General features: G+C 55.1%; 1 protein-coding gene across 1 annotated transcript in view; it reads right to left on the bottom strand.

The window, feature by feature from the left end:
* Nucleotides 1-19,921, bottom strand: part of NAV1 (neuron navigator 1) — a 203,479-nt gene that overhangs the window by 68,844 nt on the left and 114,714 nt on the right. Inside the window, exon 5 of the mRNA XM_077839105.1 lies at nucleotides 18,271-18,636. Coding sequence (XP_077695231.1) covers nucleotides 18,271-18,636 — 366 coding nt within the window. The remainder of the gene's footprint in view (nucleotides 1-18,270; nucleotides 18,637-19,921) is intronic.

The raw sequence follows: 19,921 nt of genomic DNA, 5'->3' as shown, positions 1-19,921 counted from the left end.
TCCATGTGCCCCAGGGTGAGCGCTTGCTGGGCTGAGGCCGCATGGGGCTCTCTGCATTACCGATGCCACCAGTGGGGAATAATCCCCCGCACAGGAATGATCCCTGGTTCCCAGCTCAAGCAGCAGCCAAGGGGCAGCCTTTGGTGCCCACAGCTCCATTGCAACACAGAGGTGTGACCCATGGAGACTACAAGGCCCAGCATGCAATGCTGCGTCTGACCTCCCACGACCTTGGCTGAGAGCACGGGATGCTGGGGACTGTAGTCTCCATGGGCTGCACCTTCCTATTGAACAAGAAGGCTCCGTTTCATGCCAGGGACAGTGCGGCGGCCCATGGCCTGGTGGTACACTGCTGGCGAGTGCCTCCTGCCCTGGCTATTGGGCTAGAAGGGTTGCGGAGGGTGTGTGGGCGGTAATCTTAATGTCCCGGATTCCTTTCCTTTTAATGGTGAATCAGACAAATGGGGGCCCAGGAGGACACCCCAGATCAGCGCTGGGCTTCGCATAGCAATACCGTGACTCCGACCCCACCCATGTCCCCACACATGAGACTGCTTAACTTGTGTCGCAGATCAGCCCAGCTCAGCACCAAGAGTCTCATGACTAAAGCTGCTCTAGCCCATCCTTTTATCCTGGCCTTTGTGCCACAACTCTGGAAAGCCGCCCTCCCCACCGCTGCGCCTGGCTGGTGTGTACCCTTCCCCTCCTCCCGCCACGACGTGCGTGCACGCAGACACCCCCCCCCCCCCCCCCGTGTATCCCAGTCTGCTGGTGACTCATAAAGCCAGCAAGCACGGCCTCATAAACCACAATGAGGGAGGACGCAGTTATCTTGATACTCGCCAGCCTGACGGAATTAGCTGTGAGGCTCGGCAGGCATCTGCATTAACACGCTGTCTTCTGCAAACCTGCCGAAGCTAAGCCAACTGCGGGCACTGCTCCTCCCGTTTTACCCAGCACAGAGAGCGTAAATGACTCAGCCACAGTCACATAGTGAGGCACCGACAGAGCCAGCAAGAGAGCCCAGGCGTCCTGAGTGTGGGGCCCGAGCAGGGTCGTGACCTGCCAAGGTCACCCAGAAAGTCAGCAGCAGAGTTTGAAATTGAACCCAAGTCTCATAAAACCCAGCCTGACGCCTTTCCCACTCGACCCCATCGCCTTCCCAAGCCAGGTGCGGGCCCCTGGTGATTCCACAGTTGCGAGCCCAGCCCCTGGAGCACTGCCATGTGACCGGCAGCTTTATGGAACAGCGAGGCCAGACACTGAAGCATTTCTAACGAGGGTGGGGGATAGGCTTAGGGGACAGATCGGTCCCTCTCTGCCCTGGTCTGTCCCCAGTAGTTTAGGCCTTCAGGAAAGGCAAAGACAAAGAGAATAACAAGGCTGCCCCAAATGGAAAACCCCGACCCCTCTCAGTGTCTGCCAAGAAGCCAAGAAAGGAAGTGCTCCTGGGCACCCCATGGGCCCTACCTCCATCCTCTGAGAAATACCTTGCACTAGGCCTCGTAGCGAGGAGCCTGCACCAATGGCTGGCAGCACGGGGGGAGGGGCAGGAGGGGGGCACCTGGGCTCCTTTCAGGCTGACGGATACCCTGCGGCAGGGCGTGAGTCTCCCCTCCTAGTGCCAGCGGCACTGGGGGCCCCTCTATACAGTCTGACCTGGAGGATGGGGCTTGTCATGAATTTCTGGGGATGAGCTATGCTGGGTGCACAGCATGTGCCAGCTTCATCAGGCAGGATGTAAGCTAGCTGGGTTTACAACAGATGGGCGGGGAGTCTCTCTGTGCCACCATCTACCACCTCTACTGAGGGACTGGAGGGAAACCCACCCCTCTGAGCGATGAAGTTATACCAATGCTATGTCGACAGGACAGCTTCTCCCGTCGACACAGCTCCCGCCTCTCGGGGAGGGGGAGTATCTACGCTCTCTCGTTGGTGCAGACAGAAGCACTGCGGCTGCAGCAGTGAAAGCATAGACAAGCCCATAGCCTCTCCGCTAGTCCATTCAGCAGGGGCCAGGGCAGGATCTAGCTCTGGCCAGTCTAGCTTTCAATGCCTGAAGGAATGAGGCTTCTGCCCCCCTCCCCTTGCGCTTGTACCTTGTGTGATGTCACACTCCGTATGCTTTATGGAAATATGCTGATGAATATGACATAATTGGAATATGCTTTCTGCTCAATACCCTTTCTAGGGTGTCATTAGAAAGCTTGTAATCTACTAAGTGTGTTCATTCTATTTCTGTAGCTGGAGTTAGGAGAGTATGATATAAACTTGTATCACTGATGTAAACGTATTAAGTGGAGGCCATTAAGGGTGCTCCAGAAACAATCAGTTGTAAATGGCTATAGTTACTTGGAAGCCTGCCTGTGTACCTGTGGGCCAGCCTATGGGGAATGGAGATCAGGGGTCTTACAGTGACATATGATCATGTCACCTGATAATGAAATCCATTTTAAATCTGGTACTTTTCCATTTAGAAGGAGGGATGGGGATCCAGAGAGACAAAAGATTCCCGCCTTGTGCCAAAGCTATAAAAGGGGGTGGAGCAGGACAAAAGAGGTAGCCAGTCATGAGAAAACCTCTGCTTACCACCTGAGATGTCTGTTGGAACTAACAAGGACTGTACCAGGGGAAAGGATTGGGCCCAGACTAGGAAGGAGTCTAGTCTGTGAAAGAAACTTATTGGAACATCTCTGAGGGTGAGATATTAATCAGTTTCTTAATGTATTAGGCTTAGACTTGTATGTTTTTGCTTTATTTTGCTTGGTGACTTACTTTGTTCTGTCTGTTATTACTTGAAATCACTTAAATCCTCTTTTTATACTTAATAAAATCACTTTTGTTTATTAATAAACACAGAGTAAGTGATTACTCTGGAGGAGCAAACAGCTGCGCATATCTCTCTATCAGTGTTATAAAGGGCGGACAATTTACGAATTTACCCTGTATAAGCTTTATACAGCGTAAAATGGATTTATTTGGGGTTCAGGCTCCCAGAAAGGCTGAACACTGGGCTCTGGGAAAGTCCCTGTTAACTGAGAAGCCCCTGAGCTGAGTGAATCTCAGTTTCAGTGAACTGCAGAGCATCATGGCCCAACCTCTGGGTCTGTGTTGGAGCTGACTGGGGTGTCTAACTCAGCAAGACAGGAGTGGAGGGGCGCCTGTTCTGCCAGGAGGGTTGTTCTCAGTGGTATCCCAGCTCATCGAGTGACAGTCTCGAGAGGAGTCTCTGGATCGAACCTGTCACACCTTGTTCAATGTATAAAGAAGCCATGTATGGCTAATGATCATCCGTTTTTTCCAGGTCTAGCCTGCAGGTCTCTATGGCTGACCAGAAAGCTGGGAGGGGCGTGGCATTAGAATTCCCAAGAAAGTGAATCTGAGGGGCTAAGGGAAACTATTTTCATTCCAACTCTTCATTTGCTGTGTGCTCCCATTAATGCCTGTTTAACCCTCCTTGGGAGAAAAGCAAGCCATGCAGAACTCTGCCCCAGGGGACAAAGTAGCTCTGCAAAAATCTTGACATCAGTTAGGCAGTTGGTGTGCTGGAAGATGCCAGGATCAAGCCCTAGGACGCCACCAGCAAGAGCTGTGGCTTTGCATCCAGGTTACAGCAAATTGTCCACCGTATTCTTCCTATGAGAGAATGGGGAATCTCCCCGTGGATCCGACCAGCTGCGTGAGTCCCGAGCCCTGGCTTCTGCTACTCTGGAGGGAGGGGGGTGAGCATCCGCAGCACAAGACTCGCACCAATAGCAAGCGCAGGTTTGAATCCCACCAGACCAAACCCAACCCTTCCTCCTGCAGGGACGGGAACAATCAGATTGGCTAGGAGCCAGTCACTGTGCAAGGATCAAGGTCCTGCTGCTTGTGTGACACTAACTCGCTGCCCTTTGCCCCTGGAAGCCATGGCCTTGGGGTGCACCCCGAGGCCCAGCATGCCTTTTGGGGGTGCCTGAGTGCCCACACTTTGGCTCTCAGTCAAGCTGCCAGCGGCCCTCCCTATCCTCCCCTTCCCCCCCAGCTGGAACACTTGGTAGTGCAGCTGCTCATGGTTGAATGGACGGCATGATGATATTGGCGAGGGCAGCGAGGGCGGCTCGGGAAGGCACCGAGACATCCAGCATGAATTTTAAGGCATCGGAGCAGCCAGTTCATGTGGAAGCAGCCGGTCTCGCCTGGGATCGGCTTGACGTGGAACAGGGTGATTGTGCTACACCTACGATTATGGAGCTCACACAACGAGCCAGAGAGACACCCGCCCCTGCCAGAACCCACTGCCTCCCCCACACGCGGCCCTTGCAGCTCCTAGCCAAGGGGAACCAACCAGGGATTTGTTCTGATCTGTTAGGTTCAGGGTTCAGGCAGCCTCCGCATGGCTCCTACAGGCCCCTTGGGTTGCCCTAGGAATAGCGACAGGCTCCGGAGCTGGGGCTGTCTTTTCATGGCGTGTGTACGGCACATCCCGGCCTGAGCCTTCTAGGTGCTGCTGCAATAAAAACCAATGCACTCATGGTTCCTTTCATCCGGGAATCTCAGAACACTTTACGAGCTTGCAGCTTCCCTGGGAAGCAGTTACAAGGACTGTGTGTGCACTGCTATGGGATTGTGTGTGCACCACACTGGTTACACTACAGTTGAACCGTGGCAAACGCTTGTCTGACAACAGGGAGGTGGCAGTCAGGAAGCTGGTCACCTCCGGAAAGATCAGTGATGGGGAGGTTTGGCAGAACGTCAGTGAATCGAACCACACAGGCAGCTGCTGCCTCCTGATTGGCTGCAGCTGATTCCTCTGAAAAGGCACATTCACTTCTAATGAGCCAATCCGATGGTGCATGCAAATCTCTGCGCCCTGACTGGCTCCGAGATTAACGACAGCTCTTTTCCCAGCCATCTACATTCACTTCTCCTTTGGAATGTCATTGTCAGAGGGAAGAAGTGTCACCAACCAGAAAGCCACAGTCATCATGGAGCGACTTCTCCGACGGACCCGTCCTGACTCCACGCCGCCAGCTACAGCTTTCAGGTTTCAACTAACATGATTTATGTGCCTGAAATATCCATACTTTGACTTAGCGTTCACCTCAACGGAAACCAATATCTGCTCCCTGCTTGTGTTTAGATGGGGAAACGAGAGGCCAGCAAGACTAAGAGCAATGTTTTAAAAACGGCAGGGTCTCACATTGGCCACCCAGAACCTGAGGGACCCACAGTCAGCAGCCGCTGTGGAAATGTACCTGAAAGTGACTAGCCCAACCCCTCCAAGCGAGCCAGTGGCAGAGGTGGGCATAGAACCCAGAAGTCTTGGTGGCTGGTCCCTGAGTTCAACCTTTCGAACACACTCCCCCTACAACTATGGCTCTGCCCCAAAACTGTGCACAAGGACACCAGCGTCTGTCCCTCTCTGTCACTGGGGAATGCTATGATGGAGACACATCCCCCATCCCTGGCTCAGAGGGTGGATTGTAGGTGAGTTTAACACCTGGGGGAGCAGATGTGGGCTCTTGTCCAGGGGAGGGGTAGGCTGGGAGGGCAGAAGGGGTATGGAACTGGATGTTGCAGTTAGACGGGTCAGGTCCAGGGCTGGGTGCTGTGAGTGGGTTTGAGGAGGAAGCTCCGGAAGATTTGGGCCAATGGGGAATTGCAGCAGTTGGGCCTTGCTCAGAAATGGGGGTCGGTTCTTCCCCATGGAAATTCTTGGAAACCACAAGTCATGCTTGGGTGTGATGCGGTGCATTCCCAGAGCAAAGGGCTGCACAGAAGCCAAGGACGAAAGGCACCAAGGAGCAGAGAGGGGGTGACCCCCACCAAAGGCAGGGAAATCTCCCCTCCTACTCGAACACTGAACCCCTCAGTGGCAGCACAGCTTCAAGGCTTCCCGAATTCACAGGCTGTCACCACATCAGCAAATCCACGGCACATTTGGCAACGGAAACGAAAGCCCATTGCTGGCTGGCAAGTTCCTGGAACATCCTTAGCGCACTTGCCACGGAATGGGCCCCGTCTGGCCATGGTGCCATGGAAATGTGCCTGTAACCTCACCCCCCGCCCCGCCCCACACAAACATCTGTTACACAATCGCAGCTGCTCCTTGCCATGCAGGCAGATGGAGCAGCGCGGCCGGGGCCGCGCTCCCAGATTTCCCCAGTATGGCAGGTACATGCCTGCAGGGCTAGCAGGAGAAGGAGACATGGGCCTGGGTTTCTAGTGTCACAAAGCCCCAGCTGGATTCAGAGCCTACAGAAACAGCAGGTGCTAGAATCTAGCGGGGTTGGGGGTGTTGAATCCATGGGTCTGGGCTTGACCAGCCTCTGGAAGCCAGAATGTTGCAGCTGGACCTGACCAGGACAAAGGCTGTCCCTGTCCAGCTGGCTGCTTGGCAGTGCATTACAGAGCCATCAGATGCGTCCAGCCTCCCCCAGCCAGGCCTCTGGCCAGAGCCCAGCAGAGCACGGAGACACTATCTCTTCCATTCCCAGCACCTTCTGCTGTGCCACCGCCTACCGGCGCTGGCCTGGTGAGACAGGCGCTGTCCAGTCGCCCTCTCCACCAGGGGCGCAGCAAGAAAAGCAAAAATGCTCTGTTAGTGTCAGAAAAGGAAAAGGGGGTCACCTCAGGGGAGAGCTGGCAGCTGATCTCTGCAGGGCTTCAGTCCCTCATCATCATGCAGCCCCCAGAACCAACGTGTGGGCAGCCCGGCAAATCCTGCCCAGGGTCCCCTCCCGTACGGACCCGCCCCGCTCAATGGCAGGTGAATACAGAGCTGGGGGGACGGGATCTCCCTGATGCCATGTGACCATGAGGGGACCCTTAGGGAATAACTAGCTGCTGTGGAGAAAGAGAGACCTGTTACAAAAGTCCCCAAGGGGCACCTCTGTCTCCGGGCCCATTCAGTTGCAAATGCACAGGTAATTGCTGTCTGTAAGTCATCCCTGGGCTGGGGGCTACTGATGGCAGTGCAGGGCCCGCGCACAGGATGCTTGGTCCTGGCACCTGCCTCAACCAAGTAGCCTGGCTGCAGGACACGCAGAAACCCCAGCGCCGCTGCCCGTGTGGGGACAGTCCAGTCCAGCCACAGCTTTCCACTCTGCGGAGCTGGGCATGGCTGGGACTGACGCTGCAGCTGGGAGCTGTGCCTTCCGCCGGGAGAGTGGCGCCTATGAATCCAGATCACTCCTCCCTGGGCAGAGGAGTCAGCACAAAGTCTAGGCACCATGGCTCCAGCCTATGCAGCACTTAAGTCTTGCTTCAGCCCAGCTTAAGTGGGGCACAGGCCTTAGACAGGCCCCTTCGCAAAGGGCTGTGTCTGCCCAGGTGTTCCCTGCACAAGCAGCAGCCGTCCCTGCAGAGGCAGGCTGGGGAGCGAGGATGAGTATGTCCTGGGCAGGAGGAAGAGGTGGTTTGGACCAGAGCCACCCAGCTGGGGCAAATCAAGTGGGGAGTTTGGGGGGCAGGGAGCTGAACCAGCACAGCTAAGGAGATCGGGGGCAGGGGGAATGGGGTGAACCCCTTTGAGCTCACCTGGTACCAGTGCAGGCCAAGAAACACCTCAGGACCCCTGATTTAATGGCACCCCAGTGCCTGGCCGCTGCCTGGCAGACTCGTCTCTCAGGTGTGCAGGGGATGGGTGCGGGCAGGGGCAGGGCCTGAGGAAGAACGGCTGCTGAGGGGTGAGCTGTCTTTGGGAAGTGGACCACTCTGACGGCTCTCGGGTGAGTAGCTGACCCCGGGGCAGCCTTGCCCGGGGATGGTTCAGCTGAGCCAGGAGAATGGGCAGGAAAGGCACTTGGGTTTTGACCTGCCCCTCCGCATGGCCATGCCACACACTGACTCACACGAAAGAATCCGGGCAGCTCCTGGGGGCTAGAAGCAGCGTTGCACAAAAATAACCACAGCGTGTTAGCCACATGGCAGCCCTGCCTCACATGGAACCCTCACGAGGCACAGAATGCAACCCGCACACGTATGCAGAACATACTCACACCTGTGTGAGCATGCAGCCCTCCCTTCACATTCACCCAGACACACACGTGTGCAGACCCGCTCACACTCAGGGGAGCACTCACACACAGGCACACACAGTTTCGTGGCCCATCAGTTCTGCGGTGGTGCAGTTCGTGGCGACATGCAGCCAGGTCGTTATTGATTCCTGGCTCCGTAAAAAATCAAGACCACAAAGGACGCCGCACAGTCTGCTTTGCAAACGCCACCTGAAATGTACGAGGCTCCCGGGAGAGCTGAATTCCCCACCCCTGCACACACACACACACCCACACGGAGACACACGGCGTGCAGGCGCACAGAGCAACGCAATCACATCTGCACAGCCGCCTGAGGCCACCCTCCCACCCTCAGTCTCCTGAGGTTTAAACTGCAGCAGGCAGCGATCACTCCCGTCTCCTGCGGTCAGCGGCACTCTCCAGGTGCGGGGCAGAGGTTAATTAACCCAGCGAGTGCTGAGCCTTACAATGATCAGTGGGATTGGGGGCACCTTTCCAAGGCCTCAGCGAGGGATGCCAGTGGAGGCGGGAGAATTAAGGGTTAATCTGAGACCCCCTGACTCTGCACTAGTATCTGCACTGCGTGGTGACCTACTGCCCTACAAAATCTCGCTTTGGCATCACATCCATTTCCAAAGGGATGTCTCTCTGCAACATATTAGCAGTTCAGTCTCAAGGTGGCTAATGGCCCCATTTCAAGTACTCTGCTGCTGCCTGGTGCATTAATGCCAATGGGAGACATGGGGCACAGCTGGGGCAGACACAGCATCTTACTGATTCTAGGTCACAGTCAGCTGGGGAGATATTAAAGGCAGGATCCTGAACTGGACTGGGGGCCTGGAGTGCTCCAGGACGGTACAGCACCAGCAGGGCAGCTCCCCCCACCTCCCGCCCACCAACATGCCAGAGCTGGAAGGATCAGCTGGAGGGGTGAGAGAGAAGTTTGGCTTCCATGGCCCTGTGCCCACCCTGCAGGCTTCGATGACAAGGTCTGTGGGGCAGGGAGGGCGTCTCTTCCATCTTCTGTACAGCACCCTGCAGGCGCCCATCCCCGGCCTCTCTGCTGAGGTGCCAGCAAAGGCTCTGCTCGTGATGGCAGGTTTCCATCAATCCCCCAGGATCTGGACTGGGTTCATGCACCCATGTCACCGAGGCCGGGCATCACAGGAAACGACTGCCAGTCACTACCAGCCTGGGCTGCATTGGGAGCAGTCACCTTGGGCATGAACGTAGGACCGTCTCCACTCTGGCTCTCATATGCCCCAGAGAGATGCCACTGTCATACCTAGACGACCAGCAGGTCCTCCAGGTCTCTGGCCTGAGCATGCAGTACTGCTGACCCGAATTATACTGCACCTGGCCTGTCTGACCCTGAGCTTCTACTGCTGCTAATTGCACAGCCCCGTGGTCACAGATCTGACCTGCTCAAAGTTCAGTTCAGCACTCACCTGTTCGGATGCTCCTCCGAGCCTCTCATGGAACGAGGCTCCAGATCTGGCCACAACTCCTGCAAGGAAACCCTTCAGCACCTCCGCTCCCGATTCCATCCAGAGCCAGGGAGGAGAGAGCCCCGGGAACCTAGGGTCACTAGGCTGAACCCAGGAAGCTCGAGGTTCCATCACTGAGCGGGAGCGCTCACCCACCTGCTCCGGGGCTGGGTGGGGAAAGGGGAAGGGAAGCACGGCTAGCTCATGGAACCTGGGTTTCTGCACCCGAAGCAAAGCAGCTGATCCGCAGGGCCGGATTGTCAGTGGCAAAGAGAAGAATCTCGACGCACGGGGCAGAGCATGCTCCCCGCAACACAGCTCGCATCACTCAGACTGGGTCCCCGGAGAGAGCGATGTCCCAGTACAGGAGAGGGGTCGTTTGTCTCAGACTATTTATGGACCCAGTGAGGGGCCTGTGGTTAAAGGGTACGGCTGTATCGGGAAGAACTGCTAGAGAGTCATGGTTTAATCTGCAAACTGGCTTTGTCATTGCCTGGCTCTGTTTTAGCGCTGATTGTTTTGGAGGATGGGGGTGGGGTTATTCAATAGCTGAGCAGCACACGCGTTTCACAGGACCAGATAATCACCATATGAGAACAGCCCCCTAGCGCTTTTCGTTGCTAGATCTTCAAGTGCTTTACAAAGGTGATGGGGAAACTGAGGCACAGAGCAGTGAAGTGACCCACCCAAGGCGATGCAGTGGGTCAGTGGCAGTGCCTGGTGAGGAACTTGGGTCACCCGATTCATTGTCCCATGCCTTGTCCACTGGACTTCTCTGCCTCCCAGCTACGTAGTTCTGAGCTGGACCCTGCCTCTGGTGTTCGCAAATGCTATTGACAGAACCCCAAGAAGGCTCGGATGCCGGGGATTTGGGTGGGATGGTTAGACTCCCTCCTGGCTTCAGTGAAAGGAGCGAGTTGCATCAGAACACAGCACTGCAGCGAGACATGGACCGTCAAGCCAATGCTGAGAGCAAAGCCCTCCCCATCTCGCCAGAGCGCTCTCTAAGGCAGCATGCAGTTACCCAGGTCTGCCGGGCCCTAGGCCCCAAACCGTCCGATTCCAGCAGTACAGGGGGTCTCAGAGCCTCAGCAAGGCTGGGCTTAAGGCGACTTTCACCCGACAGCTGGGCACTTGAAAGGAGAAGGAGAAAATTAATCCCATCTGTGTGCGGAGCTTTAAACAAAGGAGGGAAACCCACGGGTGAGCAAAGCAGCAAAGCAAAGTGGTGCAAGGTAGCAGGAAGTGACCCTGGGCATGGGAACCACAATGAGCGGGGACAGCTTTTCTCACTCGGTGCAAAGGCAGCTGTAAAGGCGCTGTCTGTTGGATGCACCTATCCGCTCGGTCCGTCTAAGCAGCTTACGGGACTGTCCATGCTCCCACTGACGGCTCAGCATCAAGCTGCTATGAGATGTCACCTACACAGAGGGCTTGGGCTTGGCTCCTCTCTGCACATTGGCTTCCAGCCAGCCAGCCCCATGAATCTCTGCACCCCAAGATTGCAAGGGGTGAGTCCCTCCCCTTCGGTGTTACCTGACTGCGTACGCGGCCCTGCGCTAACTGGGCTTCTGCATCTGTCACATCATGGCATTTGAGCTTGTGTTTCCACATGACGATCTGAGACAAAACAAAGCCAGATCTCACGGCATCCACCATCCAGGAGCAAAAGTGCCACAAAGAGACCAGAGCTCCTCCTATTTTGGCCTCACAAATGGCTCCATGAGCCATGAAACTAGCCCGTAGGAAGCACCACAATACCAGGGCCAGATTCATAACTAGGGCAGACATAAAATGATGTGGCCCCATCACCAAAGGGCTTACAACCTAGTACGGACCAGAGGGCGGCCATATGGATCAGCAGGGAAGAAAGAGAGATTGTTACTATTACTTACAGTTTTCAGTACTTATTCAAACATTCAAGAATTAACAGGTCCAATGGAGTTACTCCTGATTTTCACAGGGGTGAGTGAGGGGGGAATCGGCCACAGAAATTACTCCTGATTTACACGGGGACGAGTGAGGGGGGAATCGGGCACAGGAGTTACTCCTGATTTACACGGGGACGAGTGAGGGGGGAATCGGGCACAGGAGTTACTCCTGATTTACACGGGGATGAGTGGGGGGGAATCGGGCACAGGAGTTACTCCTGATTTACACGGGGACGAGTGAGGGGGGAATCGGGCACAGGAGTTACTCCTGATTTACATGGGGACGAGTGAGGGGGGAATCGGGCACAGGAGTTACTCCTGATTTACATGGGGACGAGTGAGGGGGGAATCGGGCACAGGAGTTACTCCTGATTTACATGGGGACGAGTGAGGGGGGAATCGGGCACAGGAGTTACTCCTGATTTACATGGGGACGAGTGAGGGGGGAATCGGGCACACGAGTTACTCCTGATTTATGCCAGACCCCACCCCCTACATAATGAAGATGTTGGGGTGCTGATACAGCCCCCTAAATGTGTCCTATATTTAGCTGGATTCACCTGCACAGGGAACCAATTATGTTTCATTCCGCAGGCAGGAGTGTGGGGGGCAATCCTTGAGCCAAGCGCTAGGGCAGTAATTAGAACCCTGCCAATAGGGATACATGCCACTTTAACAGAGCTCTCTGCAAACCCATGTGCTTTGCCTTTCACTCGGCCCCAGGGCCAATAATAAACTGGCAGCTGCTGCCAGGGCTTCATGCCTGCGCACAGAGCACTGAATGGCACTGGAAGCAGCTGCCCGGATTACCGTCCGTCATTCCCCCGTGGCGGGACTGGGGCTCCAGGTAGTGAGCAGCCACAGAACTGGTACCGCAGGAGAGCTCCCCTCACAGTGCCCCATGCCTGGTCCTCGTTCCCCAGCTATGTTGAAAGGTGCCAAAGGCTGCCACAATGCGAGTGGGGTGGGGGATTTTAATCCAAAGACCAGCACTGACCTTGGTAAAGGCAATGGGTACTAACCAGCCTTTTTTTAGGCTCAATGGGAGCAATGAAGCCTAAAGGCAGATGCAGACAACGTGGGAGACCGCCCAAAGCAACAGGCCACGTGGCAGTCACAGCTAATCCATGTGGGCTGAGGGGTTTCCCTGCTTGCAAATGCAGGAGCTGGGAAGTTGCGGGCTGTGTGTGTTGGAGGCAGAGAGCCAGGAGAAGGAGCTGTGAGCCTGATCTTGAGAGGAAGAGTCAAGCACAGAGAGGGAGCTTCCTGGGCACAGAGCTCGCTGGAGGGGCAGGCGTGGGGATTTCTGAGCGAGGAACCTGCCTGCTGCTCCTAGTTTCTGCGGCGTTCAGAGGGACGTGCCTGTGTGCACATTCTTTGTAAATAAATCAGATCCCACCAACAACCGACCTGAGTCGCAGCATCGAGTTCTCCTCTTGACAGAAACAACCCTGCAAGACCCTGGATATGGCTGCCACTCGGGCCAAAGGGGCAACATCCATCTCTAGGGCAGATCAAGGAGGTCAGTTGCTCTGGCCCATTTTCAGCCTTTACCCACAGTAAAGAAGGTCACTTAGTACCCTATGATGTGTTCACATGGCCACAACCTGTACAGAGACCCACCACCGCTGCATCGCCAAAGGCCACTGAGCAGCCACCTGTAGGCAGTAATGCATCATCATCACCACTCCAGATAGGATCTGAACCCGTGACCTAGAACTAATAGCCAGTAACCCCCATGCCCGTAGCCAGCCAGCCTTTGCTACCAGCCTTAAGCCCTACATCATCACACTTTCCAAAGTCATCACACTTTTCAAAAAAGAAGCTCAGGGCCCCAACTCTTCCGGCTCCTATCGTCCCAAGAGCAGAAGCCCCGTTGCTGAGCGCAGAGGGAACTGGCAGGCTTTGTCTCAGGAAGACTCCCCTGGATGTTGATGGGCTGTAGGTCAGATCCCAAACTGGCTCTGTCTCTCCCAGGGCAGCCTCAGAGCTCTGCCCGGCTTCTGCTCTAGGCTCCTACCGAACCTCCCAAAGGGCGCAGCAGCAAACTATCCTTGATCAGCATACCAAGCCCACTCCACATCCATACAGTACGGACACTATGGGCTCTAAGGGTCTGTCTACACTGCAGTTAAGACACCCATGGCTGGCCCAGGCCAGCTGATTCAGGCTCAGGGGCTCAGGCTAAGCTACTGTTTAATTGTGGTGCAGACATTCCAGCTTGGGATGCAGCCGGAGCTCTGGGACCCACCCATCTCGCAGGGTCCTAGAACCCAGGCTCCAGCCTGAGTGTCTACAACACAATTAAACAGCCCCTTAGCCCGAGCCCCTTAGCCCAAGTCAGCTGGCAGAGGCCAGCTGTGGTTTTTTAATGGCAGTGTAGACATGCCCTAAAGGGGGAATGCAGAGACCCAATCCCCATTACTTGTCTCTGGGAGCAGTCACTTTCCCGGATCCAAGGTGACCTGCGCTAAGTCGGCATATGTGACTATCACAGCCGCCCCCCTCTCCTCAACCCACCCCCTCACAGCTGCCTTTGTTGCTCACCCACATTGGCCAAAAAGAAAGGGACTGAGTGTGTTAAGGGACACGGCTCCTTGAACAGATTTGGGATCAGGGGAAACAGACAGGGTTACTGGACTCATCATGTGTCAGAGGGTCCCCAAGACACCCACCAGAGCTGCGGGCTCTCACCGCACACCACAAGCAGCTGGCACGACTAGGAGCTCTAAGCAGTGTAGTAGGCCAAATACCGCCCCATTCTCTGGGACAAATCAAATACCAGGATTATTTATTTTCTCATGCGTTGAAACAGGAAACCTCCAATGTGTTGAAATTCTGGCCTTGAGTCAGAGGTGGGGGCAGGGAAGAGACGGGGACTGGTTTTTTGTTCAACACACAACCCCCCAGGCAGCATCTCAAGAGCTCGATGGGATCAGCATGGGGAGGGCTGTGTTTCAAAAGAAAACAACACATGCTTTAAATCCAAAAAGTCCCACCCATCTGTCCCCTTCTAACAGTCACTTTCACAGCCTTACTTGGCATCAGAAACCTCTCCCGGGCAAGAGTGGAAGAGAACTCAAATGGGCTGGGGAGACTGGACACAGCTCTTTGCAGGGATTGGCTGGCTGACGACTCCCGCTAGCCTCAGGGTCTGATCCTGCCAGGTGCTGAGCAGCCTTACCTTCTAGTGGGGGACCCGCAAGAGGCGGAGTGCTGCTGTGGGGCGCTGAATGACCCAGCACCCTCTGGGGACTGAACGAGCTCTCCAATACAGATTTCCCCCCTGCTCCTGTGCATCAGGGACTTGGATCCATCTGCCCCTTCACTTGAACGCCCACTGATGGTAACAGCCAGGAGGTTTGGCAGAGTCACTGGACTCAGGGCTCGTTGGTTACACATCTGCAGCCCAGAGCTGTGAAATTAACAAGGACTTGTACAGAGCTCTCCATGCCGCACGGGTATTTTTAGGACCAAGGTGATGCCCCATCCCTTGAAGGATGTTTGGGCTATTTTTTCCCCCTCTTTATACTTCCAGGGATAAATGGAAAACTCATGACATTGTATCTCTCCCTATAAGTTTCCATTTCTGATATGCAGCGAGGAACAGACAAGGCCAAATGCTCTTCTTCCCCAGCCAGAGCTGGGCTGTATCAAATGAGATCCCCTCCATGCCCACTGACATCAATGGTGAATGGACAGAGCTGAGCACAACCCAGGATCGGGGCCCCCATCTCTGCCCACATGGAGCATGTGTAAGGGCCAGCTGGGCTGCATGCGGGAAGGACGCCAGGGAGGTGTTGTTTCTGGGCATCCTGCCTTGGAGGGTTGGTCAGGAATTGTTGGTTGACCCCCTTCCCGGCTGCTTTTATCCACTGCTGGGGTCCCAGCAGACCTAGGGTGAGCTGTCCTGGAGCCGTGCTCTCCTTCGTCTCCCTGGGATGGCTCAGCAAACATTCCAGCAGCACAGGGGCAGTCAGCTGGGGCTTTTCCTCTGGGGGTAGGGGGTATCGTCTCTAACCAGGGATCACACACACAAGGCCATCAACCAAAGGTAGGCGGCACAAAGAACATCCCAGCCTGGGGTTAACCCAGTCCTGTCACCCTGGCTATGGAGACTGACCTTCCCTAAGATGCTTTCTCCCGTCCAGTCCATTTGTAGCCTTTCCCTGATGTGGGGGTGGGGGTGGGGAAGAGAAGGTGAGCTGAGTTTAACCCCATGTGCACCAGGGACCAGTTAGTACCCTCTCCCACCGATCCCAGGTTGGTACTCAAGAAAAATCTGAAGAGCCCCAAAAGCATCTTTGCTGGTTCTAGCCCTATCAGGTTCTGAGACGTTAAAATCACATCCTTCTGATTACAGTCATGCTTTTCCCTCTCCCCCACCAACGGCCCTTCTGGTTAGGCAGCTGATCTCTCCCAAACCACTAAAGGATCAGATTCTCAATGGGTGTAAATCAATACAGAACTACTGAAGTCAATGGGGCTACACTGTTTTACACCAGCTGAGGATCTGGCCCTTTGCAGAAGTGCACGGCAGATGCTCTTGCACGTTAATTTCTCACCCTAGTTGCTGTGGAAGGAGAAACCACTAAAGCCAGATCGCAGACCAAGTGGCAAATACAGCCAGATGATCACTGGAACATGAAGCCCCAGATCCTCATTATCTTCATTAATGATCTGGAGGATGGCGTGGATTGCTCCCTCAGCAAGTTTGCAGATGACACTAAACTGGGAGGAGAGGTAGATACGCTGGAGGGTAGGGACAGGATACAGATGGCCCTAGACAAATTAGGGGATTGGGCCAAAAGAAATCTGATGAGGTTCCACAAGGACAAGTGCAGAGCCCTGCACTTAGGACGGAAGAATCCCATGCACCGCTACAGACTAGGGACCGAATGGCTCGGCAGCAGTTCTGCAGAAAAGGACCTAGGGGTTACAGTGGACGAGAAGCTGGATACGAGTCAACAGTGTGCCCTTGTTGCCAAGAAGGCCAATGGCATTTTGGGCTGTATAAGTAGGGGCATTGCCAGCAGATCGAGGGACTTGATCGTTCCCCTCTATTCGACATTGGTGAGGCCTCATCTGGAGTACTGTGTCCAGTTTTGGGCCCCACACTACAAGAAGGATGTGGAAAAATTGGAAAGAGTCCAGTGGAGGATGACAAAAATGATTAGGGGGCTGGGACACATGACTTATGAGGAGAGGCTGAGGGAACTGGGATTGTTTAGTCTGCGGAAGAGAAGAATGAGGGAGGATTTGATAGCTGCTTTCAACTACCTGAAAGGGGGTTCCAAAGAGGATGGATCTAGACTGTTCTCAGTGGTAGCTGATGACAGAACGAGGAGTAATGGTCTCAGGTTGCAGTGGGGGAGGTTTAGGTTGGATATTAGGAAAAACTTTTTCACTAGGAGGGTGGTGAAGCACTGGAATGCGTTACCTAGGGAGGTGGTGGAATCTCCTTCCTTTGAGGTTTTTAAGGCCTGGCTTGACAAAGCCCTGGCTGGGATGATTTAGTTGGGGATTGGTCCTGCTTTGAGCAGGGGGTTGGACTAGATGACCTCCTGAGGTCCCTTCCAACCCTGATATTCTATGATTCTCTGATTCTCTGATCCGAGGAGCTGAGCGAGGAGTGAATGGCTCACATTGTGGAACAGCTCAGAAGCCCACCAGCTTCCTCGTGGTTATTCAGCACTCCTTCCCAGCCCCCTGGAACACTGCACCTGAGCACTGTCATGTGGTCCCCCAGGAGCCATCCGCAGAGCAGCTGGGAGGTGCTTCCCAGCAGGGGCCAAGAATGACACACGCTAGCCCTGCTTGAGTTAGTACGCTACAAACAGAGGTGCGGCACGGGCAATGGCCACCCAACCCTGCTGGAACGTACTCCGGAGACTAGCCTGATCTGCTGTGGCCACGCTGCCCCTTGTGCTTTGAGCACAGCGTGTGCGTCTACCTGAGCTGGGACGCTCCCTCCCAGCTGCAGTGCAGACAAACCCTCGGCCTAGCAGGGCTGTTTCGGCACTAGGCCTGGCTCTCAACCCAGTGTCATTGCCATTAACTTTGCTGATCCCCAAATGCTGCTTACATTAGATAAAAGATACTTCCAGAGCTGCCCCAGGCAGCCTGTAATCCTCTCAAACACGCCCCCATGCCCGGGACAAGAGCACCGTACAGGACGCTGGCCCGCTGGCCTGGCACAAGGTGCACCATCCCTGCAGGCCACCTGATCCCAATTATCACCCGCCACCAAGCACAGAACCCACCAGAAACATAGTGGGTGGAGGAAGGACACTGCAATGTATCTAATTATCCATCCACCCCCTGACATGCTTCTATCCATCCATCCCTCTAAGCACCCCTCTATCTATCCATCCATCCCTCTATGCACCCATCTATCTATCCATCCATCCACCCTCCATGCATCTATCCATCCATCCCTCTATGCACCCATCTATCTATCCATCCATCCCCATCCATCTATCCATCCATCCCTCTATGCACCCATCTATCGATCCATCCATCCACCCCCATCCATCTATCCATCCATCCCTATATGCACCCATCTATCGATCCATCCATCCATCTGCTCTTTCTGTCTCTCTCTCTCTGCATCTCGTAGACTCAGATTCCAAGGCTGAAGGGACCATTGTGATCATCTAGTCTGATCTCCTGTATAATGCAGGGCAGAGAACTTCCCCACAATAATCCCTAGAGCAGGTCATTTAGAGAAGAATCCAATCTTTGGATCCCCCACAGTCCTTGTTAGTTGTTCCAGTGTCAATGACTCTCACGGGTAAAAACGTACACCTCATTTCCAGTCGGAATCTGTCTAGGGCCAGCAGCGGCACTCACCCCGTGGTGATGTCGTCGTCCTCCGTCAGGGTCTTCCCCATCAGGTCACTGTCGCTCATGTACCCAGACTTCAGATCCACGTCGTCGGCATCCAGGGACTCGACGAGCTCCAGCCGGGAGATGTGGCTCAGCTTGCTGGGGCTGCGCATAGGCATGGTGTGGGAATAGTGCGCACGCTCGCCGTGCATGTACCAGCTGGGGGTGCCTTCCGACCGGCAACTCCCACCCACCGAGGGAGCGTCCCCGGCCTGCAGCCGGGGGCTGGATTGCCCGTAGCGCCAGGACAGCGGGGAGGAGCGGTTGGACAGGCTGGACACGCTCCTGGGGTTGGCTTCATCGCTGTCGTAGCAGGTCATCTCCAAAGAGCTGCAAGGAAGGAGCAGAGAGCAAAGCTTTAGGGACGAGCGTGCCCTGGGGCAGCGAGCGCAAAGCAAGCAGCCCTGGTCCTAGGGGAGAGGTGGAGTCCTGGGCTCCATCTTGCTATCGGACCTGCAGGTGCTCAGCACCTCTGGAAATTAGGGCATGTTCTTAGCCACCCAGCTTTGACACTTCGGGTTCAAGGATGGGGTGGAACCAGGATGGGAACCCAGGAGTCCACAGTGCTAGGCCACTGTCTGAACCGTAATCCTCTCCTTCTTCCCAGCTGCCCCCGATCCCTATTCTCATGATCTCAGCGGCCCCTATGCTCCCCTCATTTATGTCCCGTCCGGCTCCAAATGGCTCTGTACTGCTCCTTGGCCCTTCCCAAGTCTCCCAGGTCCCAGGCTGGCACCTAGCCACCAGGCCATCCTCCCTCTCTGAGCCTAACGGTACCGAGGAGCTGAGTTCTGCGGTGGCCTTGCCTCTAGCCCTCCAGCGTGGCAGGAAAGCAATGGCAGCCGTGGAAGTAGAAAGAGATCCTGGAAAGCGCGTAAATGGCTCCAAGATTAATCTAGGGGACGGCGTCCCGTTCCCTCCTTGTGCCTTGATTTGACAGGCAGCAGAGGCAGGTGCGGGCTCCCCACTCCAGTGAGGGCCCCCTTTCGTTTTGATTCCATAAAGCGGGTATTGGATGCTAAATACAAAGTGATGATTAAAAACAAATCGACAGTGGATTAACAGCTCTGGAGAACCGCCCAGAAGAGCTGGTTCCAATCATTTGGTTGACGCACAAGCGTTGTCTTATTAAATCTAAATTAAGTGGATGTTTTGGAGCCTGTAAACTGAGGGACAAAGCTGCCAACATCTTGCTTCGCGCAAGCTGCTGCACCATGCTGGAAGGGACTTGCAGGGGCTCTCTGGGTGCAAGCACCGGGAAATGCATTTCCCCATAAAGATTTCAATGAGGCCTGGATAGTATTGCGTCCCCTGCTGACAGACGCACCTAGAGTATGGCAGGCCCCAGAGCAGAGAGTCTGCAAACTCACTTCCATCTGCCTGTAATGGGGAGGAACTTCACACAGACAACTCGGCTGCCATAAATGCTCCCCCCACCCCAACACTGGGATCCTGCCCCTAGCTGTGAATCAGCCACTCTAGCCAGATGGGGAGCAGGTTCTGAATCCATAGAAAGCAACTGATCTCTGGAATCTAGCAGAGACAAGAGCCAGGGGGAGTGCCATGGGGACTGAGGGGCACCGGCAGAGCTGAGTAAGGGGAGTCCAGGGCTTGG

Source organism: Eretmochelys imbricata, chromosome 21, assembly GCF_965152235.1.
Source record: "Eretmochelys imbricata isolate rEreImb1 chromosome 21, rEreImb1.hap1, whole genome shotgun sequence".
NCBI lineage: Eukaryota > Metazoa > Chordata > Testudines > Cheloniidae > Eretmochelys > Eretmochelys imbricata.
Note: the sequence above shows the minus strand (reverse complement) of the source record. Positions and strands in the feature narration are given on the sequence as shown.